Source organism: Rhinatrema bivittatum, chromosome 3 (genome assembly GCF_901001135.1).
Source record: "Rhinatrema bivittatum chromosome 3, aRhiBiv1.1, whole genome shotgun sequence".
Taxonomy (NCBI): Eukaryota; Metazoa; Chordata; class Amphibia; order Gymnophiona; family Rhinatrematidae; genus Rhinatrema; species Rhinatrema bivittatum.
In genome coordinates this window covers 363,221,554-363,246,533 of record NC_042617.1, presented here as the reverse complement: position 1 = coordinate 363,246,533, position 24,980 = coordinate 363,221,554, and the positions used below count along the sequence as shown (strand labels likewise).

The 24,980-nt window shown below is 45.1% G+C and overlaps 1 protein-coding gene across 1 annotated transcript in view; it reads left to right on the top strand.

The window, feature by feature from the left end:
• C3H6orf163 (chromosome 3 C6orf163 homolog) overlaps positions 1 to 23,379 on the top strand; it is a 70,389-nt gene extending 47,010 nt beyond the window's left edge. Inside the window, exon 5 of the mRNA XM_029597011.1 lies at positions 22,877 to 23,379. Coding sequence (XP_029452871.1) covers positions 22,877 to 23,330 — 454 coding nt within the window. The 3' untranslated portion in view covers positions 23,331 to 23,379. The remainder of the gene's footprint in view (positions 1 to 22,876) is intronic.
• The last annotated feature ends 1,601 nt before the right edge of the window (positions 23,380 to 24,980 follow it).

Genomic DNA, 24,980 nt, shown 5'->3' with positions numbered 1-24,980 from the left:
GTCTAGACAATAATGGGCTGTAAAGGTATGGAGAGAACTCCAGGTTGCAGCCCTACAAATATCAGAAAGCGGCACCGAGCGTAGGTGCGCTACAGAAGTTGCCATGGCCCTGACCGAGTGTGCTTTAACATGGTCCTGAAGTGGAATGCCTGCTTGCTGATAGCAAAAAGAAATGCAGTCCGCTAGCCAGGAGGAGAGAGTCTGCGTACCCACAGTTTGACCCAATCTGATGGAAGCAAAGGAAACAAACAATTGAGTACTTTGCCTTTGGGCAGCTGTACGGTCTAGGTAGAATGCTAGAGCCCATTTGCAGTCGAGAGTATGCAGAGCCTGCTCTCCTGGATTGGAATGGGGCCTGGGAAAGAAGGTGGGTAGTATAATGGATTGATTAATGTGAAACTCCGATACTACCTTAGGCAAGAACTTCGGGTGAGTGCAGAGTACTTCCTGGTCATGCAGAAGTTTTGTGTAAGGCGGATAGGTAACTAGAGCCTGTAACTCACTACCTCTGCGGGCAGATGTGATTGCCAGAAGAAAAATCACTTTCCATGTGAGAAAGCGAAGATCACAGGATTGGAGAGGCTTGAATGGTAGTTTCATGAGCCGACCAAAAACCAGATTAAGGTCCCAAGAAGGGGCTGGAGGGCACAGTGGAGGCTTGAGGTGGAGCAAGCCCTTCAGAAAACATGTTACAAGGAGTTGTACTGAAATAGGAACATCCCCGACACCTTTATGGAAGGCGGCCACCGCACTGACATGCATTCTGATGGAGGACGTTTTTAGACCTGATTCTGACAAGTACCAGAGATAGTCTAGAAACTTCGGTAAAGGGATCAAGGGACTGAGAAGAACACCATGATTTAAACCTGTTCCATTTGTAAAAATAAGATTTTCTCGTGGAAAGCTTCCGTGAAGCAATCAGGACACGGGAAACTGGTTCCGAAAGGTTGAGAGGTTGCAGGATTAACCTTTCAACATCCCAGGCCGTCAGGGACAAAGCCTGAAGATTGGGGTGGCGTAGGCACCCATTGTTCTGCGTGATCAGAAGTGGGTCCTTCCCCAGGGGAATGTGCCTGCGAATGGAGAGGTCCTGAAGAATTGGAAGCCACACTTGACGTGGCCAGTGAGGTGCTGTCAGGATCATGCTTCCCTTGTCCTGACATAGCTTCACAAGAGTCTTCAAGAGAAGTGGAAGTGGAGGGAATGCATATAGGAGACCAGCGTCCCATGAGAGGGAGAACGAATCTCTTGGCTGTGAGTGTTGGCTGCAAGTGAGAGAGCAATAGTTCTCTACTTTGCGGTTTTGAGGTGACACAAAGAGGTCTATGTGAGGGTAACCCCAACGAAGAAATATAGAGTCCGCTGCTGTGGGGTTGAGAGACCACTCGTGTGGTCAAAATGTATGACTCAGCTTGTCTGCCAACACATTGTCCACTCCAGGCAAGTAGGTGGCCCTGAGGTACATCGAGTCAGAGAGGGCCTCCACCCATATCTGTGCAGCCTCCTGACACAGGAGGCGGGAGCCTGTTCCTCCTTGTTTGTTGATGTACCACATGGCCACCTGGTTGTCCGTTTGAATCAGGATGACTTGGATGGAGAGGCGATCCTGAAATACTCTGAGAGCATATCTGATTGCTTGTAGCTCCAGGAAATTGATCTGGTGTTTGGCTTCCTCTGGAGACCAGGACCCTTGAGTTTGTAAATTGGCAACATGTGCTCCCCAACCAATGTTGGAGGCATCTGTTGTAAGGGTTATTTGAGGATCTGGAGCTTGAAAAGGAAGGCCTTGAAGGAGATTGGCCTGATTCTTCCACCAAGCTAGAGATAGACGAAGTGGGTTGGTTATGTGGACAACAGCTGATAATGGTTGAGATGACTGAATACACTGTGACCTTAGAGTCCACTGTAGGATCCTCATGGCGAGACGAGCCATAGGAGTGATGTGTACTGAGGACGCCATGTGTCCTAGCAGGACTAGAAAGTGACGTGCAGTGGAGCTTTGTCGAGACTGCAGCTGATGGGCGAGAGAGGAGATGATGAGAGCTCGTTCTTGAGGAAGAAATGCCTTCGCCTTAAGGGTGTCCAAGTCTGCTCCTATGAACAACAGGGTTTACGATGGGACCAAGCTGGACTTTGGATAATTGATGAGAAATCCTAGAGAGTTCAGGGTGTGCAAGGTGAGACGTAGGGACGTCAGAACAGCTTGCTGTGTGGGAGCCCTGATCAACCAATCGTCGAGGTAGGGGTAGAAGTGGACACCTTGAGTTCTGAGGAATGCTGCTACTACTACGAGGCACTTGGTGAAGACTCGTGGAACAGAGGCTAGGCCGAATGGTAGCACTCGATATTGGTAGTGCTTTGGGCCTACGAGGAATCACAGAAATTTGCAATGAGACGGAGTAATTGCGATATGTGTGTAAGCGTCCTGGAGGTCTAGAGAGCAGAGCCAGTCTCCCCTTTGTAGAAGGGGGAGGAAGAAAACCAAGGTCACCATCTTGAACGTTTCTCTTTGGAGGAAGTTGTTTAAGACCCAAAGATCTATTATTGGGCGAACGCCACCTGATGTTTTTGGGATTAGAAAATACCGAGAGTAGAATCCGAGGCCCTGTTGGGAGTAGGGCACTGGTTCTATTGCTCTGGACTGGAGGAGGAGGGAAATCTCCTGTTCCAGGAGCGGTGAATGGTCTGATGTTCCCCACATCAGCCGAGGTGGGGAGTCCAGTGGAATGGCAAGAAAGTTGAGATGATAACCTTGAGTTATTATGGTGAGAACCCACTGGTCTGTGGTGACTGAGTGCCAGATGTGGCTGAAGTGGCACAATCGGCCTCCCACTGGTACATGCCTTAGTGGAGTCTGAATGCTGCTCTCTAGAAAGAAGTCAAAAACCAGATGCTGGACCTGGTTGAGGAGTTGTTTGCGGCTTTTGCCTGCGAGGTTGCCTGGACTGACCTTTCTGGTAAGGCTTAGTAGAGCGACCTTTGGACGGAGGAGGATAAGATTTCTTTTGGCAGTAAAAGGATTTCTTGGGCTCCTTTCTGAATGTTTGCTTAGCAGGATATTCAGAAGGTATCAAGGAGAGTTGGCGAAGAGTCTCATGGTGATTCTTGAGTTGCGCCACTGCCTTTTGTATTTGCTCACCAAAAAGATTATCTCTAGTGCAAGGCAAATCAGATAGTCTATCCTGGATCTCAGGCCGTAGGTCCGACGACTTTAGCCAGGCCCATCGCCTTGCAGAAATGGCTGGTGCTGAAACCCTGGAAGTGGTGTCAAAAACGTCACAGGCAGATCTTATCTCATGCTTGCTCACTTCTAAACCCTTTTGAGCTAGGGCATGCAATTGGTCTTGAGACTGTTGAGGTAGGGACTCAGCAAAGTCCTGTATTTGTTTAAAGAGGAACCTGTTGTATTAGTTCATATAAAGTTGATAAGAGGTGATGCGGGATATAAGCATTGCCCCTTGAAAGATACGGTGACCTATAGCATCCAGGAATTTTTGTTCCTTTCCTGGAGGATAGGAAGAATGAGGCTTGGATCTTCGGGCTTTCTTTTGGGCTGACTCAACAACCACTGAATGATGGTCTAATTGGGACTTCTGGAAACCAGGAGTTGACTGGACTAGGTATGTAGTGTCAGCTTTCCGATTGACTGGTGCCACAGAACCAGGATGTTCCCAATTTCTTTTCAGAAGATCCAGGAGGAGGACATTATGGATGGGAATAGATGTTAGTTCTTTAGGAGCATCTAAAAATGATGTCTATCATCTTGTTCTGTCTGAATTTGAAATGGAATCACTTCAGCCATTTCTTTCACAAAATTAATGAAGGACAAGTCCTCTGGCGGAGAACACTTCCTGCTTTCAGCAGGAGAGGGTGGTGATGGCAAGTCATCAGTATCCTGGGATGAATTGTCAGTCCAGGTATCGTAGGGATCATCACCAGCACCCCCAGTATCCTTGGAGGGACGAAAAATTGGTATACCTGAAGGTCCTGGGCGAGGCACCGAAGGCATCAATGGTGTCACCGGTGGCACCGATGGTGGCTCCGAGGGCATCAATGGACGGGTCAGTGGCACCGATGGAAACAAAGATGCAATCGGTGAAACCGATGATCTAGGCATCAGAAGGATTCCCGATGGTGGAAGGAACGGTGTTTCTCCTTTTTCTGTCAATGAAAGAGGAATCGGAGAGGAAGGCACCGGGTCCATTGGAGTCGCCTGATCCATCGGAGGAAAAGCAGTGATCAGCGCTTCCATTCTCATGAGTAATGGTGCTAGCGCTGCTGGAATGGGATCAGTTACCGGTTCAGGCATCGGTACCGGTATCGGCGTCGATGGAACCTTGAAGCTTTGCATTGCTCTGCTGATGGCCTCCTGAATCATCTGATCCAGTTTCTCCCGGAAACCTGGAGCATGGAGCCCCGATGCCGGAGGAGGAGGAGGCGGAGGTGTAGCCGGAGGGACCACTGTTGGAAGTGGAATCATGGCTCCTATCACCGGTCCCGGTGAAAGTTGCCTCGGTGACCCTGAACTAGATAGGGACGGTGCCTTTTCTGACGGGCTTTCTTCGATGGCGGTTCAGATGATGACGACGTCAAGGCCTTGCCTGTGTCGATGGCCTGAGACCTGCGATGTCGATGCCGATGCTTTTCTTGACGGTCACCTCTGTCCTTTCCATGAGGGGGAACAGAGGGTGTCGATGGCCATGGAGTTGTCGATGCTGGTCGGACACCGGCTGGTGTCCAATGATGGTGCGACGTAGACAGTGTCGGTTCAGATGATGTTGATACTATGGACAGCGTCGGAGTTTTTGACCAAAAGAGAAGTTCCATTATCTCCATTCTAGCCTTGCGACTGTTAGGTGTCAAGAGGGCACATTTGGTGCAAGTAAGGACATCCTTACTTGCACCATTCTTACTTGCACCTTACTTGCTCGCTACCCAGACACATTACACATACCTGGTGAGGGTCAGTAATGGACATTGTGCGGGTGCAGTCTGGGCCCCAAGCCATGGCCTGTGAAAAAATTTAACCGTGGTGCAGTCGACGGCCAGTAGGCCCTCATGGCCAAACTCGACGGGAATCGACCGGAATCAGGTAAAAAATTTACCGGACCACCGCAACGTAAAAATGAAAGAGGGGGACCCCTGTGGGGTAGAAAGTTGAATAGTAATTCCGTGAAGAAATTTCCTGTCAGGAATCTCTGTGGAGCTCCTTAAGCTGCGTGGCTACTGCTGCGTGGAAAAAAGAAGACTGAAGGGGGACCCCTGCTGGTTGCAGGGTTAGTGCCATCCTTGGCATGCCCAGTAGGTGCCAGTCAAAGTTCTAGAAACTTTGACAAAAGTATTCCGTGATTGGGCTCCATCCTGTGATGTCACCCATATGTGAGGACTACCATCCTGTTTGACCTGTGAGAACCAGTGATACAGTCCCACTTTTTCATTGACTCCTTGGAGCTCTCTGCTCCCTAATGTAGCAAGTTGAGGCATCACCATATTTACCATAGGTCATCAGCCCCTGATGGCAAGGACTCAACCAATGGGACATCCATTTTGGTTCTCTCTATTATTGTTTTTAACCTCTTGCTCCATGTCTGTAGTCATGTCTCTTTGGGTATGGTATTTGACAGGTTGAATGCTGATAATGAAAATTCTGTGTGACCTCAATCATTTGTATGCTTCAGTATGGACAATCAGCATGTGCATCTCATCTTAGTTTGTCTAGATTGCTCTATCCGGCTGGCCACTATTTGTTAGATGGAGCAATCCAGCCAGCAGATAAATATCAGTTAGCTGAGTAGTCTTCAGACATCCTGTAGTAGATTGGCAGCTATCATTCAAAACAGAATCAAGGTGCTTAGGGTATGCAGATTTCTTCCGTATAGGGCATGCATACTCAATGGATGTTGTAGGTCCAGTGCTGGGGAAGCATGATGGATACCACCTCCAGAGTGGTGCAGGATGGCATGATGAAGTTAGAACTAGATTTGGGCAGTCTGCTGAAGCTGGATCAAAACAGGCAATGCTGGAACTCAGGAACAATGTGTAGGCACGACTGGAACTCAGGAACAGAGTGCTGGTAAGGCTGGAACTCAGGAACAATGTTCCTGTAAGCGTGAAACTGTAACTCTGGAACCGAGTGCAGGTAAGAATGGAACTGGAACATGGGAACAGAGTACAGGTAAGAGTGAATTGGAACTCAGGAACAGATTGGAGCTTGTGTGCAGGTAAGAGTGAATTGGAACTCAGGAACAGATTGGAGCTTGTGTGCAGGTAAGAGTGAACTGGAACTCAGAAACAGACTGGAGCTCTGTGCAGGTAAGAGTGAACTGGAACTCAGGAACAGACTGGAGCTGGGTGCAGGTAAGAGTGAACTGGAATTCAGGAACAAATTGGAGATGGGTGCAGGTAAGAGTGAACTGGAACTCAGGAACAGACTGGAGATGGGTGCAGGTAAGAGTGAACTGGAACTCAGGATCAGACTGGAACTGGGTACAGGTAGAGGTGAATGGGAATTAATTGAGGCAGGACAAGACAAGGACAACACAGAACATGGAACAAGAAAGCCCAAAGGCAGCAGAGACAAGGGAGGCCCCGAGGGGCAAGACAGAAGGGGCCTAGAGACAGGGAGAGGCCAAGAGAGGCCACATAACCAGGTCAGGCCTGGTAAGGCCAAAGTTCAGGGATGACCTAGATAGGCCGCAGATCAAGGGAAGGGCCAGAAGCCCTAACGCTACAAAGCAAAACTAGAATGGGACCAAAAGGCCGAGAGACGACAAGGCAAGACTGTGGTCAGAAGGCTCAAAGGCCACAAAGAAGGCCTAAGAAGGCCACTAGGCAGAAGTGGCTAGAGCAAGGAGCCAAATAGAACTCGATGCTAAAACACTGAAGCAGAGCCATAGCCGGGCAATTTGGCACCTATGGCCAAGTGAAAAACTGCACACTCACCCTTTAAACAACACATGACACCACGAGTTGGGAGACTCTGTTAAATATTTGTATAGCAATGCCCATGGACAGTACAAGGGTATTAGGTGCCCTAGGAAAACTTTACAATCTTGCACCACCTACCCCATCACATCCTCCTCTCACACAATTAAAAATTATGCATTTTACATGAAAAAGAACATTCGAAGCACAGTCTTCTTAGGTAAAAATATCACTTACAAAATGTATATTATATTTACATGCACTGCTGTGGTGCCAACCAGAAAACCCTGCAAAAAAGCAAGAGACACTTGGAGCCTATATGGTATAAGGCCTACTGTATTGCATCTTGGGCAAGAGCATGATTCTCAGAGAGCCACAAGAAAAAATAATTTCTATATAAAAACAGCACTAACTGCCAGCACTCAAACAGCAACAACCCTACCTATGATAGCTAATACTACCAATATCACACTAGGCTAAAATAGTAATACACCCCCTATTAGGAAAACAGAGCAAGCCAAGCTGCTATAGATCCCTACATAGAAACTACACACTAAGGGGCGGATTTTAAGAGCCCTGCTCGCCTAAATCCGCCCAAATCCGGGCGGATTTAGGCGAGCAGGGCCCTGCGCGCCGGTGAGCCTATTTTACATAGGCCTACCGGCGCGCGCAGAGCCCCGGGACTCGCGTAAGTCCCGGGGTTTTCTGAGGGGGCATGTCGGGGACATGTCGGGGCGGGCCCGAACCGCGCGGCGTTTTCGGGGCGTGTCGGGAGCGTTCTGGGGGCGGGCCCGGGGGCATGGCCGCGCCCTCCGGACCCGCCCCCAGGTCGCGTCCCGGCGCGCTAGCGGCCCGCTGGCATGCGGGGATTTACGTCTCCCTCTGGGAGGCGTAAATCCCCCGACAAAGGTAAGGGGGGGGTTTAGACAGGGCCGGGCGGGTGGGTTAGGTAGGGGAAGGGAGGGGAAGGTGAGGGGAGGGAACGGGGGTAGGCTGCGCGGCTCGGTGCGCGCCAGCTATACGGAATTGATAGCCTTGCGCGCGCCGATCCAGGATTTTAGCGGCTACGCGCGTATCTACTAAAATCCCGCGTACTTTTGCTTGCGCCTGATGCGCCAGCAAAAGTACGCCAAATCGCGCGGTTTGAAAATCTACCCCTAATAGAATAACTCACTTCAGTCACACATGCAAAACACAGAAAGACCCTCAAATACAAAATAAAGAGATCATAAAGTATAAATAAAAATACACAGACAAAAACTGAACTGGAAACCGCAACAAGCCAAATTCTGTATGCACTGCTATAATGTGAAAAACAGAAACATTACCATTCCTCATAAAACAAAATTAGCAAAACCATAGCAATAAAAAGAATAATTCAAAACAATGAACAGAATAGCATTCAATAATTAAAAACTCATATAAAAATCTTCCAAACATCAATAAAATATTTCAAAACAGACATTTTACATCAAATAACACCCAACAATTAAAATAAGGATTTTAAAAAATTCCCTGTTATCTATACCTTGGAACTTCTGATTTCCAGATGCCATGAAACTGTCATGGATTAGCAGGCAAAAGGTAAATGTGGGAGCCTCTCATACACACATAGAAACATAGAAAATGACAGCAGAAAAGGACCAAACAGTCCATCCAGTCTACCCAGCAAGCTTATGGTAGCAACTGCTGTGCCATACAGGTCACCCCCTTACTTGGGTTCCCAAACCGTTAGTCAGGGCCCTTGTTGGTTGCTGTCTGAGTCCAATTCCCCGTTACCTCTTGCTGTTGAAGCAGAGACCAATGTTGGAGTTGCATCCAAAGCATCAAGCTTATTGGTTAAGGGTAGAAACAGCCACATCAGCAAGTTACCCCCATTCTTATTTGTTTTCCCCCGCATGCTTATTTGTTTTCCCAGACTGTAAAATCTAATGTCTTTTTTTGGTTGCTGTCTGAATCTCATTCCCCCTTTCCCCCCTGCCATTAAAGCAGAGAGCAATAATAGAGTCGCATCAACAGTATGAAGGCTTATTGGTTAAGGGTAGTAACCGCCACACCAGCAAGTTACCCCCATGCACTCTTTTCTTTATTTCCATTCTCTGGCCTTTAGGGATCCACAGTGTTTATCCCATGCTTCTTTGAAATCTTTCATCATTTTTGTCTTCACCTACTCCGGAAGGGCATTCCAGGCATTCACCACCCTCTCCCTGAAGAAATATTTCCTGACGTTGGTTCTGAGTCGTCCTCCCTGGAGTTTCATTATGTGACTCCTAGTTCTACTGATTTCTTTCCAACGGAAAAGGTTTGTCAATTGTGCCTCATTAAAACCTTTCAGGTATCTAAAGGTTTGTAGCATATCTCCCCTGCACCTCCTCTCCTCCAGGGTGTACATATTTAGGTCCTTCAACCTCTCTTCATAAGTCATTTGATGGAGACCCCCCCACCATTTTTGCCACCTTTCTCTGGACCGCCTCCATCCTTTCTCTATCCTTCTTGAAATACAGTTTCCAGAATTGATCACAATACTCCAGGTGAGGCGTCACCAAGGATCTGTACAAGGGGACTATCACTTCATTTTTCTTACTGGTTATTCCTCTATGTAGCCCAGCATTCCTCCGGCTTTAGCTATCACCTTCTCACAATGCTTCGCCATCTTCGGATCGCTATATACTACCACCCCAAGATCCCTCTCTTGCTCTGTGCACAACAGCCCTTCACCCCCCAAGACATTCAGCTCTTTTGGATTACCACACCCCAGATGCATGACTCTGCCCTTCTTGGCATTAAATCCAAGCTGCCATATCTTTGACTACCATTCAAGCTTCCTTAAATCACATCTCATTCTCTCTATTCCTTCTGGCGTGTCCACTCTGTTGCAGATCTTGGTATCATCTGCAAAAAGACAAATTTTACCTTCTATCCCTTCTGCAATGTCTCTCACAAAGATATTAAACAGGACCGGTTTCAATACTGATCCTGGTGGCACTCTGCTTAACACCGTTCTCTCTTCAGAGTAGGTTCCATTTACCATTACATGCTGTCTTCTATCCATGAACCAGTTTGTAATCCATGCCACCACCTTCGCGCTCATTTCCAAGCTTCTCATTTTATTCAAAAGCCTCCTATGTGGGACTGTATTAAAAGTTTTGCTGGAATCCAAGTAGATCACATCTAGCACTCTTCCTCAATCCAATTCTTTAGTCACCCATTCAAAAAAATCAATCAGATTTGTCTTATAGGACCTTTCCCTGGTGAATCCATGCTGCCTTTGGTCTAGCAATCCTCCTGACTGTAGATAATTCACTATCCTTTCCTTCAGCAGAGTCTCCATTAATTTTTCCACCACTAAGGTGAGGCTAACTAGCCTGTAATTTCCAGCCTCCTCTCTGCTACTGCTCTTGTGACATGGGGCCACCACCGCTCTTCTCCAAGCACTCGGCACCACTCCTGTTTCCAGGGATCTATTGAACAGGTCATGCAGTGGACCCGCCAGCACATCTCTGAGCTCCCTTACTATCCTGGGATAAACCTCATCCAGCCCATTGGCCTTGTCCACTTTCAGTTTTTCTAGTTCTTCCCATATAATCTCTTCTGTAAACAGTTTCATCTACCCCATCTCCATCTATGGTCTTGTCAACCAGCAACAGACCTTCTCCAGGGTCCACTTTAGTAAACACTGAACTGAAGTATTTGTTTAATATTTCCAATATTTTTTCATCTCTCTCCACACAGTTCTCCTTATCTTTCAATTTTACTATACCACTTTGGCCTCCCTTCTTTCTCTGATATATCTGAAAATTGTTTTGTCTTCTCTCTTTACCTCTTTGATAATTCTTTCTTCTGCTTGACTTTTAGCTTTCCTGATTTCTTTCTTTGTCTCCCTCATTTTTAACATATAGTCTTCCTTGTGTTCCTTTTTCTTAGATCCTTTGTACTTCTTGAATTCTGTTTTTTTTGCCTTAATTTTTTCAGCCAGCTCTTTAGAGAACCAGATTGGTTTCTTTTTCCTCTTAACTCTTCTTTACTTTCCTAACATATAGATTTGTTGCCTTTGTAATAGCTCTTTTTAATTTGGCTCACTGTTGTTCCACCTCACCCATTTTCTCCCAGTCTTCCAGTTCTTCCTTCAGGCTCATCCCCATTTTGACAAAGTCTGTATTTGTGAAATTCAAAACTCAGGTCTTTGTGTGACTTCTTTGTATCCTATTTGTGATATTGAACCATACCATCTGCTGATTACCTCTGCTCAGGTGAGCTTCTACCCGAACATCAAAGACAATATCCCCATTAGTAAGCACTAGATCGAGGATCACACCTTCCCTCGTGGGTTCCATTACCATTTGTTTGAGTAGAGTACCTTGAAGGGCATCCTTTATCTCTCTACTTTTTGTAGATTTCACAGAAGGGATGTTCCAATCCACGCTCAGAAGATTAAAATCTACAATGAGCAACACTTCTCCCTTCTTTTCCAACTTTTGGATGTCCTTGATCAGGTCTTTGTCTAGTTCATCTGTTTGGGTCGGAGGCCTGTAGATCACACCAGTAAAAATGGAAGAATCATCTTCTCATATTACGACAATCCATAATGCTTCTTCTTTACCCCACGTCCCTTGCAATTCAGTTTCTTGGATATTGTTTTTGACATAAAGAGCCATTTCTCCCCCTTTTCTATCCACTCTGTCCTTCCTTAACAAATTATAGCCCGGGATGGCCACATCCCAATCATGAGACTCAGTGAACCATATCTCTGTAACAGCAACAATGTACAATTCCGCCATTACCATTAGAACCTGCATGTCTGGGATTTTATTGCTCATACAAGGAGCATTTGTGGTAATAGCTTTCCAGCTGCTCTTCCTAGGTGCCTTTTCTGTTTTTTTGAACTGATTGATTTTATTACTTTGTCTTCCCACTTCCTGTATTGCTTGGGGGGGTGACATTCCAATTTCCCTGGTCACCTCCTGCCATCTCCACTTCCTAGTTTAAATGCCTGATAATGTATGATCTGAATTTTTCACTTAGCATCATCTTTCCTGCCACAGACAAATGTAGAGCATCCTTACCATATTATTTTTTATTGCTGTATACATGGCCCCAGCCTCCAATATATCCAAAACCATTTTCCTTACATCAGGTTTTGAGCCAGACATTGAAATTATCTATATGGAATAACCTTTCCTTTCCCTGAACAGGTAATACTTCTGAAAAGGCAATAGTCTTTGGCATGTGTCTAATCTTCTCCCCTAGATTTTGGAAATCTTCCTGTACCTCGTGGATGCCATTGCTTCATCAGGAAATATGTTTATAACAATAAACCTCAAATCCCAACCCTTACCCCGATTATTGTGTTTTTCACAGCCCTCCACATGCATCATCCCAGCCGTTCTCTCATTCACAAACAAACATTTTAAACACACACTTTAATACTTGCTCCAAGGGACCATTTCTCTCACTGCTCTCTGCCTTCTCTGGGTTATGCCCAAGAAAGCAGCCCCTCAAATAATCTGGTAATTTCTGTACCTCATTGCCCTTTACTGAAGCAGGCAACAGTCAAAAAGATGAAGAAAAACCATCCGATAAAGAAGTACCATAAAGAACCTAAAACATACAAGTCCACAAAATCAGTAGCTTATGTGACTTTTTTTTTGTTTATCCAGATCAGATGCGCTCATATTCAGTAGCGGTCTTGAGATACCTTTGAGCTAACTTCCATGTGGAGCTTATGGGTACTGACATATACTGTACAGCTCCTCTCCTTTGAAACTGTCGGAGAGCGACTAGCAACCAGCAAGCATCTGTAAAACAAAAATAGGTGGTAGGAAGTGATGTCATCTAAGCTGATGGCAGCCTAACCCGCGAGCTCCCTCACTACCCGCTTTAAAATTACAGCTACGGGAATTCTTTTCACTTGCCTTTACCTTGACGAGCGCAGCATTCGCCAGAGAACACGACAGGGATGGCAGCGAAACGAAAGTCAGTCGACTTTCAACGCTTTTCATACAAGAAAGCGGGAGAGCTGGGCCCGACGGATGGCGCGCGTGGCGTGGATGCAGAGTGCCCGCTCTCTGAAGCCGAATCGGATGACGCATTTAATTTAGCTTCGGAAGAGGCACCGACCCGCGCTGACTTTAGAAACTGGTTCAGCAGCCTGAGAACCGATCTAAAAAGCTACCGGAAAGAGATGCATGAAATGCTAGATGATTTTCGCGAGGAACTTAATTCTATGGGCCACAGAGTGGATGAATTAGACATTAAAATAGATGGCCAGCTTGAATCCACAAAACTGCTGCAAGAGGCCTGCACTGAACTCCAAGACGAGAATGTTAATATGAGAGCAAAAATGGCAGATCTGGAAATTAGAGCACAAAGGGGAAACCTGAGATTCCGCGGGTTTCTAGAAACACCTGAAAATGCTGATTGTGAGCAAACAATTCTCTGTTTTTGTAACTTCTTACTGAGCAAATATGGCGCTGGTGAGCAGAATACTCTTATGGACATTAAACTGGATCGCGCACACCGCACAATGAGACCTGTGGGTGCCAGTAAATTTCGTGACATTATTGTTTGCTTTCATGAATATTCCCAGAAGGATAAAATAGCAAACATAGCCAGAAAACAGATCAGGTGGTCATGGGAGAATCAGGAAATATCGATCTACGCAGACCTTTCCCAGGCCACCCTACAAAATAGATCAGACCTCCGAGAGGTGACTCAATTCCTACGCAAGGAAAATATCAAGTACCGCTGGTTACACCCCTTTGGGCTTACATTTACCTGGGAAGGGGTATCTTCTCAATTGCGCTCAGTGGAAGAGGCTGCACTCGTTTTGAGGGATAAAGGATTTAAACCATCAACTAATCCAGGAGCTGGGGTCAAGACCTTTGTGCCTAAAGGCCAGCACCCGCGCTGGCAAAGAGCTACGGCGCGTAATAGCAGATTGAAAAGGAATTCTGATGCTGCCACTCGGGTGGAAGATGTCCCATGAGGAAGAATTCTGCTTTAAGCTAACCTCAGTGAAGTCTTCTCTTCCATATTTCTGGACTGTGGGATCTCAAGTTTTACGAGTGGTTGACTGGTATTGCTAGCCATTTTATGAGCCAATGTTCTATATTATTCTCTATTTGTTATTATTACTGTATAATTCCTGTTATATTGTTTATATTCGGGTTAAAGGGTGTGAGATGTTAGATACTATCTTCTTCGCTATAGTCAGGAGATATGGGTCTGTGGGGAGGTGAATGTAGATCTATATTGGGGGAAGGGAGGGGAATTGGGAAAGTAACAGTGGGTTTCTATCCATCTAGGGTTGGGGTATTTTTATTGCTCTCAGGTGTTGTGTGGGAGGTTAGTGTCCAATATGCCAGATTCTGGACTCATAAATATTTATATAATATCCTTGTTCTATATGATATAATGGCAGGGGGAGTACATTGGGATAGTGGAGTGGGAGTTTGAATGTGATATGGCCATGATTCGGATAGGCTCCGTGAATGTAAAGGGGCTCAATACACCTTTTAAAAGGCGGCTATTATTCACCAAATTGGGACATTAAGGTGTAGATATTATATTTCTTCAAGAAACACACTTGAAAGCGCGCCATGAAGCTCTAATGAAATCCCAAGCTTACCCATCTCAGTTTTTTGCGCCTAGCTGAACAAAGCACGTTATGCTGGAGTGGGGATCCTCTTTGCACAGCATTTTGTATATGACTGTCAGTTGTGTTAAGGACCCATTGGGCCGTTACATTATCATGATCATTTTGGTGGATGGGGTAGCCTATACTCTAGTAAACATTTACGCTCCCAATACAGAGCAGGGTGCGTTCATAACCACACTACATCAACTTCTCCTAACTCATAGTAAAGGCGAGCTACTTATAGGAGGAAACTTCAATTTAGCTAGAAGTCCAAACATTGATACCTCTAAAGGGCATGTTTCCACTCCAAGACTACCTAGATTGCGACTACAAGAGTTTATGGATAATTGGCAGCTTTTAGATGTTTGGAGAACCCATTATCCGCACTCTAGATCTTACACATATTATTCCACAATCCATTTGTCACACTCTAGAATAGATTATTTCCTCTCTGATAGAGGGCTGTTTAATCACATTCTCAAAGCAGATATTATACCGGTTGCTTGGTCGGATCATGCTGCAGTGGTCATTGATGTTCAGTTTCAGAATTATGATAAGGGGACCAGATTTTGGTGCCTCAATGAGTCCCTACTCAATGATGAGGACTATAATAAAACCATTAATAGAAACATTTTAGAGTTTTTCCGCACTAACGATACTGGAGAGGTATCTCCACCAGTAGTATGGGAAGCTTTTAAAGCCTATCTGAGAGGGTTTTTGATAGCAAGGGGTACTTATGTTAAAAAATGTCAGCTTCAAGCTACAAATGACTTGAGAGCACAGATAAAGTCCCTTACCATCCAACATCAAGCCACAGGATCTGGGAAGGTCTTAACTCAATTAATTAAAACTCGGGAAGACCTCCTGCGTCTAGAGTCAGCCTCTATGAATCACCAATTGCTCCTATTAAAACAAGCTTATTTCGAGAGCAGCAATAAGGCGGGGAAACATCTTGCTAACTGATTGAAGAAGGTTCAGTATCAAAATTTGATAGCTAAAATTAAAAGTGAGCATGATGTCATGCTCACCAATAATACTGATATGCATAATCATTTCCTCGACTTTTATACACTCCTTTATAGTGCTAATCAGGCAATTACACAAGAGGCGGTTGATGAGTATCTAGAGGGGACTCCAATGCCCAGTTTAACGGCTGAAGCTAGTGCTATATTAGATGCTGAAATTACTACCATAGAAATCCTAACAGTCATTAAATCTCTGCATCCAGGGAAGTCGCCAGGACCAGACGGAATTACGGCTAAGTTCTATAAAATGTTTGCCCCCTACTTGGTGACCCCTTTACAAAAAATATTTAATCATCTTCGAATAGGGGGCTCGCTAGGCCCAGACGCCAATAAGGCTGGAATCACGATCATACCTAAGCCAGGACGTGATCCCACTTCTTGCGGCTCTTATCGGCCCATTTCCCCGATAAACGTTGATCTAAAGATTTTAGCCAAAATATTGGCGGAACGAGTTAATCACTATCTTACAGGACTTGTTCATCCCGACCAAGCTGGCTTCATTCCCGGGAGATTGGCTGGAGATAACATTAGGAAGCTGATTGATTTAATGTGGTTGGCGCATGAACACCAAACAGAAACGCTTTTTCTCTCCATAGATGCCGAAAAGGCTTTTGATATGGTGTATTGGCCCTGTCTGTTTGGCGTTTTGAAAAAAATGGGATTTGGTCCTTTCTTCTGTGAGTGGCTCGCTAAATTATATGATCACCCTAGAGCCTGCTTGAAAGTGAACGGGGGCTACTCGGATTGTTTTGAAGTTTGTAGAGGAACTCGACAAGGTTGCTCGCTATCCCCTGTGCTATTTGCCCTATTTCTGGAGCCTTTAGCTATTAATATCCGACGTTGCACTGAAATTGAGGGTTTTCAGGTGAGCGGCGAGCCATACAAACTTTGTCTATTCGCAGATGACATCATGTTCACTGTCACGCAACCTCACACATCCTTGTTTGGGATAGAGCGTGAGTTACGTCAATTCAGTGGAGCTTCAGGATTTAAAGTAAATTGGGAAAAGTCTGAAATTCTTAATGTTACCTGTTCAGCTGCTAGAGCTCAAATGCTCCAGCAAGCGCACCCATTCAGGTGGGCAACCCATAAAATTAAATATTTGGGTATTTATCTATCTAAACATCCAAAAGAGCTTTTTGCTCTTAACTATACCCCTTTATTACAAAAAATATCGACCGATTTGGAACAATGGGGTAAACTGCCTATCTCCTGGCTCGGGCGCATAGCCACCATTAAAATTACTATTTTACCTAAACTGCTGTATTTGTTTCAGTAACTCCCTATACCTGTCTCAAATGACTTATTGAAACTTTGGCAAAGGAAAACTTTTAGTTTCATATGGAAACGTAGGCCGCCCAGAGTCAGTTGCCAAGTGCTCTACCAAACTAAGCTAGAGGGGGGCCTGGGTGTACCAAACTATATTTGGTTTTATGTCGCCGCCCAGCTTCGTCCTTTGATAGAGTGGCATTCTGCACAAGATGTAAAACATTGGGCCTATATTGAAGACTCGCACCTATCGGGCATACCAATCTCATTCATAGCGTGGCAACCGCGAAAAACTTGGCGACCATGCCCCTTTATGTTACCTACAACTAGGCACACTATGCAAATATGGGACAGGTGGAAGGAGAAACTGATGGGCAAGAAAGACTACTTCCATTCATCTGGTATATTTCATAATCATGACTTTCCCCCAGGTCTTCCGCTGGCAGCTTTCCAGGCATGGAAAGATCAATCAGTGACTATGTTAGGACATGTTTGGGGGGGGGGGATAAGATACTGTCCTTTGCTTCTCTATGTCAGAAATATCATTTACCTGTAACAGAATTTCTTGCATATCATCAGCTTGCCCATTTTTGTCAGAGTAAAAACATCCAGACTGCATTATCATCAGGGAAGTCTCTGTTTGAGGGGTTTTGTTCGCCTTCAGTACAACCGAGGGGTCTAATCTCCAAAGTTTATAAATTACTGAATACCAGACTAACGGTATCACAGTCCTATATTAAGACGTGGGTGACGGATCTAGCTAGAGATATGCCCTCTGAGACGTGGGATGAAATTTATCAACACATATGTAAGGCTTCAATTTCTTCTCCTATAATTGAAAATGGCTATAAGCTGCTATACCGGTGGTACATCACTCCTGAACGGCTTAGGAAATTTTATGCACACTGTGATGGGATGTGTTGGCGAGGTTGTAAAGTTATGGGATCATTTATGCATATGTGGTGGTCAGGGAATTGCATTTCACCATTGTGGTCACAAGTAGAAGATTTCTTAGCTCAAGTGTTATCTGTCTCAGTAAAGCTAACCATGGCGTATGCACTGTTACATACAGCAGTATGTGATGGCACCTATTCTGCACACCCTTTTTGTATTCAAGTATGTATTGCAGCCAGATTAGAGATTGCAAAAGACTGGAAACGGAAGGAAAGACCTACTTTTGCGGCTGTTCTCCGAAGATTGGACCAAGTCTGCACACTAAATAAGCTGACTGCAGAGAGACGCCGGACTTTGCACTCCTTTCAACAAACATGGGACCCAGATTTGCGCTGGCGTGCTACTTGGGACACCTAAGGACATTTTACTATTCTCCCAGAGGACATAGTTTCTTTATGTTCGTTGCTTCTTGATTACTAAGGCCGCACGATCAATATGACGAGTGGGGCACTGAATGACACACACGTCGTAATTATGAGACATATCTAACCTAGAGGGACTCATACTCATACTGTATTCTGCACGTTTATTTCATGAACTCTTAGATGGATGGGAACAGGGGGGTAGGGGGGTGTTCAGGGAAAGAACTGGATAAAAATGGTGCAGTGACTGCATTTTTTTTTATTGTTTGTTTACTCACAATGTTCATCTGTTCTCACCAATAAAATTGTTTATACAAAAAAAAAAATAGGTGAAATATATGCCCCCAACAGGCCAATGAATCATCAAAAACAACCACTGAACATAAACGCTGCCGGTCGCAGAAGCCATTAATAACTCCGCCATGGCTGGCTGATATCCCAGTATTTGTATGCTATAAAAAGATGCTCCCGAGGTGCATTTCATTGCAAAAGAAAGTAACTTTAATGACGATAACATTGCCAAAATGCCATCTTATAATGCAAAAAAAAAATAAAAGCACAGTCTTTGTCTGGGTTTCCGTTTTCATCTCCCACTCTATTGGCCCGCTAATTTTCTTGGCAAAATGTTATACCTCCATCAGGAACATCTGATGATGTTAAAAATTCATTAGCCTCAGCTTTTGCGAAAAAGAATAGCACTTTGTTCTGGTATTGTACATGGAGTTTGGCAGGAAAGAGAAGTGAGAATTGAATACTCCTGCAATGGAGCTCCATGCAGGAAGGCACCATTTCTTTATGCTAGGCTGCCACGTGCGTGAAGAAATCATTAAACAGGAGAACCTTGTTGCCTATATATTCCAAATGCCCCAATTGCTGAGAAGCTCTGAACAACTTAGCTTTGTGTGACCAATTCAAAATTCTGGCCATCATGGGTCGCTGTCTCCCTCATTTTTCTCTCATTGGCTCCATGCGATGAACTCTCTCGCAACATAAGCTGTCTCTACTATCAGCTAGGTCCAAATGCTCAGGAGGCCATTTTTCTATAGAACTGCTTAGCTCTTCCTCCTGCAGTGTTTCAGGCAGACCAACTATTTTAAGGTTATTTTACCTGTTTTTATTTTCTTGGACCTCGATGCATGCGAGGAGATCGGCATGTTTATCTCGTAATACAGTTATGCAGCGCTCTGCTTCCATCAACCTATTATCCAGCAAAGAGATTCGCAGCTCTGCAAGGTCCAGGCATTTGGTATGGCTTTCCAATCCGGTCTTTATTTTATCCATTGCGGTCTGGATCTTTATTAGGCTCCCCTCAAGTTCTAAAGTAACACTATTCCATATACATTTTATAATTTCTTCAGAGATATTAGTGAGTGAGTTATCTCCATTGGCTGCCGCCATTTTCATACCAACAGCTTTTTTCTCGTGACCTCCCTTTAACAGTTTTCTGTTAGTATCCATGCACAGCTGAGTCCCAAAGGAAACCGATTCACTCCCACGATAGTGTTAAAAAAATGCATTTGTCCTGCGTAGTTTAAAGGCAAAGAGGAATAGTACTAATTTCAGATTTGTGAGGAGACGTGCTGGAGCTTCTCTCTCCGATGTCATCTTAGGTCTGTGCCATAACCGGAAGTCTAGGATGACATTTTCAATTGGCTTGTTCTTTAGAACACTTTGCTGCTTTGTCCAGAAAGTGGATCTTTTGCTAGAGTTCGTGAAGCTCCTGTCCCATCAGGTTAGTTGATGGTCAGTTGTCAATGCTAGGAACTGGTCCGGGGACACGCGGATAGTGCCCAAGGACGATGTAAAAGTGTGATTATTTTGTGGAGGTACTCACATGATTGTTGTGGGTGAATTCGGCCCATGGAAGGAGAGAGGCCCAGTTATCTTGTTGTTGGTTTCGAATTGCAGGGTGCTACACAGTAAAGGCAGAGATTAAGTGTATGTTGTCTGTCTTTACCGATTTTTGGAAGGATTAAAATGAAAATATAATGAGTTATATAATGTACTTTTGCGCTGGAGTATTTCACTGATTACGTTGAATGTTATTTATGTACTGTTTTGCACAAAGGAAAAAAATTGAAAAAAAATCTATAAAAATTGAAATAATTTGTTGAAATTGGTGTCCTTTGATTAATTTCATTGTGTTGACTTAAAGTAACCGGTTCCTTTGTAGATTGGGTGCCAACTACTCTTCCGGTGCCTTTTAACTTTTTTTTTCCAGAAATAAGCCTCAAGATGACTTGACCATGAGAAAAAAAATATACTGCCACGCAGGATAGGCAAAGGTTAAGTGTATGTCATCTCTGTTTCTCTTCAGCAGAGAGATTGAAATGATCTGCTTCCATGGCTTCCAGTAGTGGTGGTTCTGAGACCTGCAATGGCTGGTTGGTCACAGGCCATTGGAAATTTGGAGCAAGATGGACAGGGTGACGAGTCAAGATTCTCATTTTGACTCATTCCTGGAACTTCAGGTCTAGTTACAAGGTTAGGTTAATCAGCCCTTCCAGGAAAACTTGTAGATCTCAAGCAGCCAGCTCATCTTTTATGTGTTCCGAAAGTCAGTGTTGTAAAATTACAAACAGGCTATCACTACCCCACTGGGAGTTCAGAGGCCAAGGTGTGGAAATGTACCACATATTACCCCAAAGAATGTACCACATATTACCCCAAAGACCGGGAGCCTTGCCTGATCTGAAGAACTTCAGAGGCCTTGCAAGTTGTGTGACCGGGTTTGTCAAATATTTGTCGGAATTCTTGTAAAAAGTGTGCCAGATCCCCCAAGAGCAGGTCATGTCTTTCCCAGAGGGGGGAGGCCCAAGCCAGTGTAATACCACCCAATAATGAAAGAATATAGATTACCTTGACTCAACCTATCCAAAACAAGAGCACCTGCAACTCAATTGCATCCGACACAACACAGCATGGAGCCAGAGATAATTGGAGCATGGGAGTGGCAGGCCATACTATGGATGCTGGAATGGGAGCTGGAGCAGGCCAGGCCACAACACCTTGAAGGTAACCAGCCATGATAATCAGCTATCCTGCTGTTGTAACTGGTGTGCTAGGCCGGGAATGGCAAAGACGGGAGACAGGTTCGCTGAGCTAATGGTGTAGTTGATGCAGCCTCTAAGGCGAACCCCTGAGGCCTATGTCAGCAGCTGGTGAATGTGCCCTGTAGCGGGACAGTCTGGAGCTTCACCTTTACCAACTGCCTCCTCCACAGGTTGAGTCCTTGGATTCTGGTGACCAGCAGGACTTAGGCAGGTCCGTAGGGCAGAGGTGGTTGATAGAGTCAGAGATACACCAGAGTCAGAGTAGACAGCAGGTTTAACAGAGTCAAAGATAGGCCAAGGTCAGTGTAGGCAGCGGGAAAAGGCTTGGATCCAGACAATCACAGTCAGGTCCAGGCAGCAGGCAATCATGGTCAGGTTCCAGTGAGAGGTCAAGATCTGGAGGGTCAGGCCAAGGAAGGACAAAGACACACTGAAGTGATGAATAAGGAAGACAAGGCTGGAGGATAAGCCTGGATGAGGCTTTGTTCTGGCCTCCTGTGGCCTCTGGACATTCTCGTTTGGACATTGACCACTCACCCTTGTTCATGGTGGGCGCTCCCCTGCGCTTCCTCTCTAGGAGATCCTGCAAGGCCCACCTAAGACCAGGCGGCCCAGGTAACCAAGAGCTCAACCTGAGGGAACCCCGGCTTGCTATTGGTGAAGCTCCAGCTAGCCTCTGTCTCCTCCTGTGCTCTGCCTCCTGGTGGCAAGCGCTCTCCGGGTCCGACCGGAGGGCTGAACCAATACTGCACCAGGCCAAGGGTCCACCTCCAGTGCAACAGTGACCTTATCACATATTAGGAAAAAGTGAAACCAGCTTTACCAGGTTCTTCAGATGGAGGAGAGGTACAACTAGTCTTGACTGGCTCAAGTTGGTCATGGATTTCCTTGCCGGTGAGGTGGTCATCTGTTGGATGTATCATTCCCAGAAACTTCCAGATGATTATTATAATCAGAGGTTATCAGTACTTGACTCTTAGTTATAAGCTATTTTCAGAAAAGTTGCATTGCACAGCAGGGAGATTGGTCTATCCTGGTAAACTCCCAGGCCCTTTGTTTTTAGGTAAATAATGGATCTTTGTCTTGCTTTTATATCTCTGATGGGTCTTTTGTTTATAGGTCTGGAACCCCTTCTCAGAGATAATTCCTTTTAGTATTCAGTTTTTAACATATAGGCTTTGCTTTGGGTGGGGGAAGATTACAGCATCAATGGTTTGCATTCTTAATTTCTTTAGTCATTTCTCTCATGTCTAGATCATACAATATTTCTGTATCAGTATAATTAATAGTTCAGCACCAAACATATCCTACAAATCTAGTAAGGGAATGTGGGTACTTTGTACTTTTGCACCTGTGTCACGTTTCACATTTTTACATAGTTCATAGATTTAATATTACTAGTGGGGAGAGGGGCTAGGGTGGGGCAGAATGTGAGAAAAAAGGGGGAGGGGGACAGCATTGGATGAAAAAGTCAATTGTTGTCACTTGCAATTTTTCCAGTGTTACTGGAGATCCATATTAACACCTTAACGATAATTAGACATAATTAGACTGTCTATTGATGACAATTAAAATGATTATTTTTTTTGTTCAATTATTCATTCATGGCATTTCTGTTTCAATGCTTTATGAATCATTCTTAATTCATTACAGGGAATTTCTTCAGCGACAGAGGAAGTCACATTCAGTGGTCGAGAAGAGACACCGGAAGAGCTTGCAAAGCTTCAAAAAGAAAGCAGAAAGTGAAAGAAAAGTTGCGGTTGCCACTGCTCAGAAAGTGGAGCAGGAGAAAGCTCATGTCTTGATAAAAGAAGCAGAAGAAGTTCAACAGAAGGAACTCGAAGTTTTAAAGGATGCTGTGGAAGAAATGAAGGTCCAGCAAGTGCAGGATGTGGGGTTGCTGGAAACTGTGGAAAGCAACAAGCATGAGCTGGAGGAGGAAATAGAAGAAATACGAGAAGCTTTTCAAAAATATATCGACGTTACGTTTCCTATGCTAAGCCCAGGCCAAGCTGATTTTCTTCTGCCACTGAGAAAGAAATATATGAAAGAAGTCAATGAAGGACTTATTCAGAGCCCATTCATTAGCACACGAGACATAAGTTAATATGTCAAGCCATAAGCACCTGTAAATAAATACTTTTCTCTTCACTGTCCTATTGGTGTTTTCATTGAAATTGGTAGGACAACAGAAGGGCGAATGTGCTACATTGAGGTAGTGGAACAAAATGCCTTTCTCTAGATTTCCCTTCAAGTAGCATTGGAGCTCAGCTAGCAAACAGGCCGATACAGTACAGTGCGCTCCGGCGGAGCGCACTGTTAATCCGCGTTTGGATGCGCGTTTTCGACGTGCTAGCTTTACCCCTTATTCAGTAAGGGGAAATAGCGAGTCAAAAACGTGCGTCCAAACCCCCCGAAACTAATACCGCCCGCAACATGCAAATGCATGTCGATGGCCCTATTAGCTATTCCCGCGCGATACAGAAAGTAAAATATGCAGCCAAGCCGCACATTTTACTTTCAGAAATTAGCGCCTACCCAAAGGTAGGCGTTAATTTCTCTTGGCACCAGGAAAGTGTACAGAAAAGCAGCGGGGCTGTCAGCGGGTTTGAAAACCGACGCCGGCAAAATTGAGCATCGGCTGTCAAACCCGCTGACAGCCACCGCTCCTGTCCAAAAAGAGACGCTAGGGACATGCTAGTGTCCCTAGCGCCTCTTTTTACCGTGGGCCCTAATTTGAATAAATTCTTTTTCTGAATCGCTCGCACAGGAGAATGGCCTGTGTGCGCACCGGGAGAGCGGGCGCTCGCCCGCTCTCCCGCGATTTTTACTGTATCGGCTTGAAAGTGCAGGACTCACTTGTTTCAGAACCCGGAGAAAACTCTCACTCTCTTGGATTATTTAAGTGGAACTCCCAAGATGGGCAGGGTCTTTTAAGCTAGGCAAAACGTTTTACAAAACAGGTTACTTGCAAAACAGTTTACACATAGTCAATCCTCTCTTTCTCTCCTCAGGGTAGAAAACATCAGATGGGTGTTTCCAGTTGATAAAATGTTCCTTTACTCACGGTTAGGAGATCTTCTGGATCTTCTTCAATTTTTGCACAATCTCATTAGTACTCTGTTGCAGGATCCTTGATGGTAAGGAATCCTCTTGGAAACAAGATGTTCTCTTGCTTCAAAAACATGTAGAAAGGAGTAGTCAAACTTCCTCCTGGATCTTCTAACAAAAACTGTTCTTCCTGCCAAAAGGAACAGAATCAAAATAGCGGAGTCCCCTCCTCACAGCAGGTCACCACCCATTCAGGGGTGTATCTTCCCTATCCCTGGGATGCCTACACACAGGGTTCCACAATCCCTGTGAGCAGGAAAGGTCCAAGTGTCCAAGTAAGGCTCCTAATAAAAATTTCAAAAATCCCTTAAAGTAGACCCAGAGGGAAAACGCCACCACACAGGTTGTGTACTAGAAAGAGAAGTCCCTCCCAACCCTGGCTGGGCTAGCCTGCTTTTACTTGGCTGGGCCTGGAAAAACAACAGAAGATAAACTTCTCTGCACCTCTGCACGCTTTGAAAACCTAAAGGGACTGGGCCTCCCAAGCTCAGTTGGGAGAGCTCCTAAATAGATTCTTATGGGGGCGGCCATTCCAGACTCCATAAGAGGAGGAGCTGTAGTTGAATGGTACCTTCCACTACTTTAACCTTCTCTCTATCGCCTAACTTAGGATTCACCCAGGTCTTATTAGTAGTGGGACTGTGGT